The sequence below is a fragment of the Lactuca saligna genome, chromosome 9 (assembly GCF_052625555.1).
Source record: "Lactuca saligna cultivar CGN05327 chromosome 9, ASM5262555v1, whole genome shotgun sequence".
NCBI lineage: Eukaryota > Viridiplantae > Streptophyta > Magnoliopsida > Asterales > Asteraceae > Lactuca > Lactuca saligna.
The window spans coordinates 123,992,707-124,002,500 of NC_136425.1; the positions used below are offsets into that span (position 1 = coordinate 123,992,707).

At 35.5% G+C, this 9,794-nt stretch overlaps 1 protein-coding gene across 1 annotated transcript in view; it reads left to right on the forward strand.

Annotated features, from left to right (window-relative positions):
* The first annotated feature begins 6,493 nt into the window (after positions 1–6,493).
* LOC145014725 (Putative endonuclease or glycosyl hydrolase) overlaps positions 6,494–9,794 on the forward strand; it is a 3,924-nt gene continuing 623 nt past the window's right edge. Inside the window, exons 1-3 of the mRNA XM_078973153.1 lie at positions 6,494–6,919; positions 7,621–8,956; positions 9,067–9,794. The exon at positions 9,067–9,794 is cut by the window's right edge and continues 623 nt beyond it. Coding sequence (XP_078829279.1) covers positions 6,634–6,919; positions 7,621–8,956; positions 9,067–9,256 — 1,812 coding nt within the window. The 5' untranslated portion in view covers positions 6,494–6,633 and the 3' untranslated portion in view covers positions 9,257–9,794. The remainder of the gene's footprint in view (positions 6,920–7,620; positions 8,957–9,066) is intronic.

The window sequence follows — 9,794 nt, forward strand, 5'->3', positions numbered from 1 at the left end:
CATCATCTTCATTAGGAAAGCTTGTTTCAAGAGATTTGGGAAGATCATAAATGTCTAAACTAGACATCTTTTGGGAGATATTCAAGATAGTCGATTTAAAGTCCTTAATATGACACCCAATATGAAATATTAAGGCTAGGACCCAACAAACTATTGTATAACTTAGAAGAGGGATGCCGTAATCCAAGCTATAAAATATTTGAAGGTAGGTGAATGATGATTCACCAATTTCCACCATGAAAAACGAAATAATAATTAGGTTTTAATTGGTTTTGAAACTCCTAGATCTTTGAGATTCATTGAACTGTTCAATGGCATGTTTCAATCTCGACTGTGCCCTTCAGGTTTTGTGACTGGGATGCTGAGGATCACAAAACATGGTGTGAAGTAACCATGAAAATTACTTGGCACCCTTAAGTGTTTACCCCTCAATCGATGTGCCGGTTAACCACACACGCTCCATCGATACTATGATAAACATTAAGTTACCCTTTGCCTACCTTGTTAAATACGAGTTAGTGTGCTGGTTAACCACACACGCTCCACTAACCGACTTAAACAAAGTGAAAAGTGTAATTTCATGGATTAGCACCTTATTCACATTTTCCTAAGTAACTAAGATTGGGTATTTATAAAAGGTTTAGTTACTTAGTATTTATCATTAATACTTTTAATGAAGGGAGAATTATAGTCCTTGTCCTACCCGTTCGGCTAACGACCCTCCACCAGTCAAGGAAGCGGTGGGTGAGAGTGGACACCCATTAAACTACCATTTTATAGGTTGTAACCTTATACCCGCCTTATAGACCGGCTTCGTGAATGAGGCCTACTAACGGTAAGACTGACTTTACTCGTATACGTATATATAAATATTATTAACTTATAATATTATAAAGTATAAGGGTTGAATTTTAACTTTTAAAATTCTAAGGTCTAGTTTGGAATTAAAGTATACATGGGGGGTAACTTTACAAATTCCAAAACTTGAGGAAAAATTTTGAAACCTTTCAAAACTCTTGGATTTTTCATAACTTATGAGTTTAATGAAAAAAAATCAAGTTCCATAACTTGAGGACAAGTTATGGAAGACATTAAATCATTTAATGATGACATTAATAATAGAGACTCTTCTATTTTCATAACCTATGAGACTTAATGACACTTTAAAAAGAAAAACTCTTCACTTTCCATAACTTGAGGACAAGTTATGGAGTTCATAAAAACCATTAAGATCAAATATTCCAATTAACACAATAATCAAATATTTTTTCTATGATCTAGATTAAACTCATAAGTAAAGATAATTCACATCAACAATTTTCAAGAAATTAGATAATCATATAAACTAATACAAATCTTGAAACTTTGACAATTATCCTTTGAAGACTCTTGGACTTCATAACCTAAAGAGTTAATAAATGAGACATTTCACATCCATAACTTATGGAAGTTTCAAAACTTTTAAGATCATAACTTTAAAAAAACTTTTGAGTTCCAAAATTTTATGACACAATTTGTAACTCCTTAAAACCACTTAGATCAAACTTTTAAAACAAATAAAATAATCATATCATTCTATCTTTTAATAAATTGACCTAATTCAACTCTTATAGTAAAGTCACTCAAATTTTAGAAATAATTAGTTTTTCATAAAATCAAGTAATTATCATAAAATTTGACAAACTTCATGTTTTTTTTTCTTTTTTTTTCATCAACTTGAAAAAAATACATTTGCATCAACTATAGTAGAAAACAACCCATGGCTCTGATACCACTGTTGGGTTTTGGTATAATAAAACATCCTATGGTGCACATACAACCCTAAATACCTTGGATCTATGTTTTCACTAATTATACATGCAAATGGTTTCCAAGGCCTTAAACCTATAACTAGCATGCATTTAACATAAACCATATAATATACTAGTTAGTGAAACATACCTTTTATGTGGCTTGAAGTTTTGATGTATTTGGCCTTAAGAGCTTAGCACCAATAGTATGAAATGCCTCAAATGGAATCACAACACACCTAGGACAAAGGTGGCTCTTGAGAGAGAATTCCATGCACCAAAACACCTTCATATTTCTCTAAGAAAAGAAGTGGTGATTTTGGCTATGAAGTAACCTATTTATATGTAGGATTCCAAGGGTCATGGTTATAACCCATAATCCATACCCATGGGTTTTATGATCCATGGTTCATGTGGCCCAACTCTTTATGTATCCATACATAAACTTGGTCCAACATGGATCATAAGCGCAACACATATAAATATAACTAATTTTCATAATTAGTCCCCATAGATTTAATTAGTCTCTTTTGATCACTAAATTAATTCTTGATCGATACTAATTAAAACATATGATTTCATATTAATATATTATAACTTATAATATATTAATAAACCATAAATAACCTTCTCTCAAAAGTCCATCCTAATAAATTATCCTGATGATATGCAACCCAAATGGACCATGCTACTCTCGGGTCAAGTACATACCAATAATAGTTATGGGCTTAGAGATCTAATCCAACAATATAACCCATAATAATATCCTAATTTCTTATTATATGTTCTTAATAACGTTAATATAATTAAATAAAAACTATATTAAAAATAGTGTAGGCGTAGCTCACTTACAACGAGTTTTATAGAAAACCAGGCTTTGCTTGGAATAGCACTCCCATGAGGAAAATCTCTTCTTCTCGGAGCTGTCGAGCACTTAGGGGCTTCCGCCTTGTGCTAGGGAGGTTCCCTAGGCTTTTCAGGGGGTTTCGGGGCTAGAGAGAGGTTCTAGAGAGAGAGAGAGAGAGAGAGAGAGAGTAAAGAGAAGAAAGAATGAGAAAGGTGTGAAGAAAATGAGGGTGAGAGATGTTCTATTTATAGGGTGAAAATGGCTGAACTTGGTGCCACATGTCACCATCTAGTGGCAAGACTTGGGGAGAAAGCAATGACCAAGATTGTGCCATATCACCCATTTTCGCACAGCACATTTCCGACTTATAAAATCCGTAACTTTCACATACGACCTCCGTTTTGATGTTCTTTATATCCACGCGTAGGTAAAAACAATATCTACAACTTTCATTTTGACTCCGTTGGCTAATTCTCGACCGATCTTAAATTTAACAGTACGAGGCGTTTAGATTGTTAAATGACCGCGAAGAATTCGTAACTCCTTCATACGGACTTTGTTTTCGTCTGTCTTTTTACCGTTCAGATCCTATTAATGAGATCTTCAACTCTCATTTAGGTCGCATAAGCCAAAAACCGCTCGGACTAAAATTCGAGTTTCAGGTTGTACACTGCTAAACCGAATCTTAGAAAAATCATAACTTCTTCATACGAAGTCAGATTTGGGCGTTCTTTTTATGGATTTTCTCTGTTTAACATATTCTACGACTTTTGTTTAGATCACTAAGGCTAAATCTCGCTCTATCGTAAATTCACTTTTTACGCTTCCCGGTGCCGTGCCGGTTTCGTCGCGAAACTTCGACGGGTCATAACTTCTTCGTTATAACTCGGATTTCGGCGTTCTTTATATGTACGGAAACTTTGTGACTTATACTACAACTTGGTTCAAATTATTTATTCTAAATAATATTTTGTCGAAAAGTCATTTTCGACCCTATTATCTTAAATTGACTAGCCCGGATCTACGGGCGTTACAAGACCATTTGAGTTGTCCCTTCAGACGTTTTAGAGTGCATGGTGTCATAAAAATGCAAGGTTGATCCATTCCTTTCATCCATGCATGAGTTATGTAGTTTTTGGTGATGTTAGATGTTAGAATTTTGGGATTAAGCTCTCTTTGGCCATGCAAAGGCATAAACTTGGAGACTTGATGGATTAGAACGTCTTTTTGGGACAAATTTGAGGATTGGGTAAAGTGTCTTAATGATTAAGACCTTAAAAGTTGGGTATGGATTTAGACCGAGTACGCTGAGCGTAAGTCTGGCTACGCCCAACGTAGCCAAATGCGAACTCAGTTTCTGATTATACACACACATTGGGCGTGACTATACATATATATCAACAATTTTATGATTAGAGATTCCACATTGTTTTCTTATTAACTCTAATTTTGGAATAATGGTTTATGAACAAATGGTTATAACTTTACTAAAAACAGGTGTTTTATTATTTTAAAAGTGAAAAATTTAGCCCTAGTTTTTTGGATGGTACAATATCGACTATGGAAGGTGTAATACAATGTCTAAACTTTGGATTGATCTAGAGTCTTGTTAAGCTCCTACATGCCTCTTACAAGAACATAACATAAGAACAATTATTGCATACAGGGGTGGACATGGTAGGTGTCCCGGGGTGGCACAGTCAACCTCTCAAATTTTACTGCTAAGTGCAAAATTTTATGTATATTCGTTACAATCCATCAAAAATTCATTACAAAGTCTGTCATATCACAAATCCGTTAGAAATCCATCATAAAGTCCCAATAAGTATAAATTTAATGTAAATCTATCGATAAAATCCTTTTAGTGACGATCTTGGTGAAAGATGTTGTCATCGAAAATAAGATTTTTTCTAGTACTACAACCTTTAAAAAGTTGCAAAATCTATGATATAACTTTCTGAGTCCGCCACTAGTTGCACAAAAATACTATCAAGAGGTTCAGTTATATTGTACTAATATATCTTAATAATTGCTAGGACATGGACTTCAAAGATTTACCCACGACGCAAAATCTTCCATTGAGACATTTCTTTTTAGGTGGTTATAACAAAATTCACAAAAGCGAAATCCCATTAATGGAAAAGACAAGGTAGGAGGTAAGTCGCACAAGGCTATACGGTATACAAGTAAAGTGGGACACCTTATGCCCATGTGGTGTACGTTAGGATACGTGAACACCGCCCATCTCTTCGTTATCCGACGCAACATGATGGTCCGTTCACTTCTTCACAATGCCTTAAGGGAACATTTTCAAAAAAATAAAATAAAAATGACATACTTCATCCGCATTTAGTTCAAGAAACAACAAATATATGTCAAGAATTATAGAAATACCTAATCCGGAAACGCACGCTCACCTTCAACCATATTTAATGGAACCTATGTGGAACGCTCAACATGCCAACAACGATGATGATGAAGAGTAAATTTTCCGGGTTTTTAAGTAATTTTCAATTTCTTTATTTTTTAATGTTTTGTATATTTTTAATTAGTAAAAGGATTTTATTTAATCTAAGATAATTTGTTTTAATTACATCAGTTTTTATAATAATATGACATGATATATGTGATACCTTGTAACCTAATAATAATGATAATAGGGTTAAAAATATACCTCGTAGCCTAATAATAATGATAATAATAATATGACATGTTATGTGTCATATCATTAAAATGTCATTATAGATCATAAAAAATAACTCATAATTAGGAGCGGAAGCAAGATTTTAAGATAAGGGGGGTTTCGACTGTCAAAAGTTATTAAATAATTAGGAGTGATTGTGAACAAAATTTGGTGAATGGATAGACTATAAATCAGTAATAAAATATAAAAATAAATGTGATAGTGGCGGTATGATTATGTAGGGCTTAATTTTGATTATCTCTTATATGCTACTGCACTCATTGTTTTTTCGCTATAACAATTAGTGCAAATTGATGTGAACCTAAGTAAATGATAGGAATTATAAGTTGTTACAAAGATGAAGGGTGTAAAATATAATATTCAAATGATCGGCAAAAATAGGATTGAATTTAGTGTTTTATAGTCACTTCACGATGAAAGCAAATGAATAGTAAAACGTAAAAGTCTCACTAACACCCTATCCAAATTAATATATATATATATATATAATTAGGAGGGGATGTATATTAGTAATAAACGATGGACTGAATATTTGATTCACAAAAGTGTTTTGATCTCTAATATAATTGAAGCTTATTAAAAGATTGGCGGGGATATGACATCTGATTACTTCCTCCATTATCACCACCATTACTCATACAACATTGTATTTAACATGAGATATGAGGTAATAATTAATTTAAAAAGATTTCTAAATTTAAATGACCTAATTGATCCAAAATCAATGGGGTAATAATGTTAATTTAACAAAATTTCTCTAAGTTTAAATTCCTTAATCGATCTAAAAATTAAAGATCAATCATGATTTTGATATATTTAGCCGAATGTGAAAAATATATTATTTGTAGACGTATGAGTAAAGTTTCCCTAAAATTAAATGGCCATTGTTTCATTGCGAAGAAAAAGGAATTGATTCCAATTTCCAAGTCTCGCCGAAGTCGACGAGGGTCGTGATGGACGACCCCCTCAAACACTCCAAGAATCTCAGGGCCATTTCAGTAATTGCAAGTACCGTGGCAACACTCTTCCGAAAGACAAGGCATCATCGATCTGGACGACCCCGTCGTACACACCAAAGCCACTGGGGGTATGTCCGTAATTTCACACGTAGCCTGACGTGGGGATCCATGGGTTTTAAGATGGTCCGCCAATCTCCTAAATCCTAATCCTCTCGCACAGACGATCTTCTCTCATCCACTTAACCTTCAAACTTTCAGACATAAAGAAAAAACAAAAAAAAGGAAAAAAAGGGTCGTCTGATATCGTGCGCCATCTAAGGTTCCGGCGACTGTATGAGCGGATCTGGTGGAAACAACGGTGTTGCAACGATGGCAGGAGGAGCAGCAGAACAGCAGTACGCGAAGGCGAAGATATCGGTCTGGTGGGACATAGAGAACTGTCAAGTGCCTAAAGGCTGTGAACCTCATTCGATCGCTCAGAATATAAGTTCTGCTTTAGGTAATATGAACTACTGTGGGCCAGTATCGATATCCGCCTACGGCGACACCAATCGGATCCCTGCCTCCGTTCAGCAAGGTCTCAACAGTACCGGCATCGCCTTGAATCACGTGCCCGCCGGTATATACTCATATTACATCACATGCATAATTCTATGAAACGTAGTCTAGTATCATTTTCGACTGGAAATGATAATCGTGTTTGTTTTCCTTGCTTTAAATTATCAGATTGTGTTGAGAACCGAGTTCATAAACCCTAGCACGAAGTATTAAGTACACGTATACTATATTTATACAAATACATACTAATATTTTAGGAAAAAAAATAGTTTTTTAAGTTGACTTTTCTTAGTTAGAGTGTTGCACTGAACGGATCATGGCGAATTGAGCTTATGAGCCCTGATATTGGTTATTTGCTTTAATTCAAGCTTAGATCTGTGGATTCAGTAAGGCCTTTTCGATGTATCTTTTGGCAATTTGTAGATGAAGCATGTGGTCAGTGTTGATGTCTGTACTAATATTTGTCATCTAATCTGAACAAATAAAAAATTGACAGTTCTAATGCTTCTAAATGATTCATGTTAAAAGAAAATGTAGTTATCATTTGCTTTTCCAAAATTATCTTTTTGAATTTTGTATACTTGTATTTAGATGACTATGCTGTGGCAAGTTATTGTTGTTGATTTTTAGGGTTGATCTTATACCTTTGATTTTCATTGTTTTTCCAAAACATGTTGGTAAACAATCATTAAACCTCATCATACCTTATAACAGTAGATAATGGATTGAATTATAATTTATACTCTTCTTTTTAATAACCAGGTGTGAAAGATGCAAGTGACAAGAAAATTTTGGTAGACATGTTATTTTGGGCAGTAGATAACCCTGCCCCATGCAACTATCTGTTAATCTCTGGTGACCGGGATTTCTCAAATGCATTACATCAATTAAGAATGAGGAAATACAACATTCTTTTAGCTCAACCTCAGAAAGCTTCCATTTCCCTCCTTGCAGCTGCTAAAACTGTATGGCTATGGACCAGTCTTTTGGCTGGAGGTCCACCAATAACTACCGGTGAATCACCCACACCTGATACCACCTACAACCACACTCCACCTCCTAACTCACTACATACTCCGCTTCCCGAGTCAACTCAGAATCAGATGCATCAACCTTTAGATAACAACATATATCCAAACCCTCATCCGGGATTACAGAAATTTTCAAGTTTGGAAATAAGAAGATCAAATGATAGTAAACAAAAAGGGAAGCCTTTAAGGAAAAACCAGAGTCAACCGGTTATTTCAAGAACTTTAAGTCCACCAATTGGGGTTTTAGAAAACCAGACCCATGAGCAATTTTACGCTCGTACCACTACAACCGGACCAAACCCAAATCACATTCCTATTGGTCCGGATTATTCATGGAACAACACTACCTACCAACCTCATGCTCCACCGCCAGTAAAGCCGCCAAATAATCTTCCCGGAAGTTTCTTTCCACCTCATTTTATGCCGCCAAGGCCCAATGGATACACCTCTACTTCCTCCACACCGCCATTTGCTCCCGATATTATTAAGCTTAATTTTTCCGACCACCATCCTCTGATGACTAAACCACCACCATCAGGTGGTGGCAGCAACGGGAACGGGCAGCCGAAACAAAACTCCGGTGAGCCGCCGAATTACACAAACAGCCCACAAAAGAGGGGAAATAAGTCTTTGAACAAAAGTCCAGATGTCCAACCAGGATTGGACAGTAGTGGTAGTGGTGTGTGGGGGACACCCGGATGCCCGAAGCCTTCGGAATACGTGCAAGGGCTTATAGGGGTGATTTTACTTGCCTTGAGTACATTGAAAAGTGAAAAGATTATGCCTACTGAAGAGAATATTATTTTTTGCATTCGTTATGGGAATATTTCAAAGCAACGGAATATCGATGTTAAAAAGGCGTTAGAGAGTGCTGTGAAGCAGCAGCTGGTAGTGAAACAGAATCTAGGGAAGTTACCTTTTTTTGTTGGTAAAAATGAGAAACTATGGAGGTGTGTGAACCCTATAGGTAATAATTATAAAGATCACTCCAAAGCTACGTGGGATGAACTTGAGAAATATTTATCAACTCCTTCTGGTCGATCTGCAATTGCAGCTTCTCAATGCAGGTGATGTCTAATTGCCTACTGTAATTTATTTATTTTTGTAAATAATAAATAATATGAAGAAATGGAAGTAAAAAGGTATCTGACAAGTTGTTTTTTATGCAAATAAATAGATACGATGCTGCAACTATTATAAAGAATACATGCTTAAAAGATACTGCCTTGGGCGACATACTTCAGATTCTAAACTTGGCTGTCACAGCAAAAAAGTGGATCATACCTCATCAATCCGGATGGCACCCCGTTACTATTACTCTTCCCGAGACAACATCCCCCACCCCCACCCCTGAATTCGAATGGTAGCCCCCACACCCACACCCACTCAAAAGATCAACTAAACAAACAATGCTGTTTTTATTTTTATTAGGTTTAGGAGGTTACACAGTCAATCGCACTTAGTTTTTTCTTTCAAGATCCACAATTGTCAAATTTACTGGCCACTAGTGGCCAACTGTCTGTTGATTTTCTCAAGTTTCATTCACTCTAGAAATATTGTTTGACTAGATCCAGGTCAAACATGTTGGAACAAAATTCCTTTAGGTTGTATGTGTAGAGAAATAGTTTGAAGCCAAGGTCTATCTATCTATACTCAGGGGATCTTGATCTTTACTTTATTTTTCCAACCCATCCATCCATCCATCTATCTGTATACCTCGACAGCTGGACATAGATAAATACCCACCCATCAACCCGCCAATCAAAGTATCAAACCCTAATTTGGAACAAACAACAAAATTGAAGATCTTGGTTGCTGATGTTACATAATACATCGCAGAATGAATTCAAGTGTTAATTTCTATTTTGACAAAAAATTTCATTGCTTAGGTCTTTGGATGGGTAG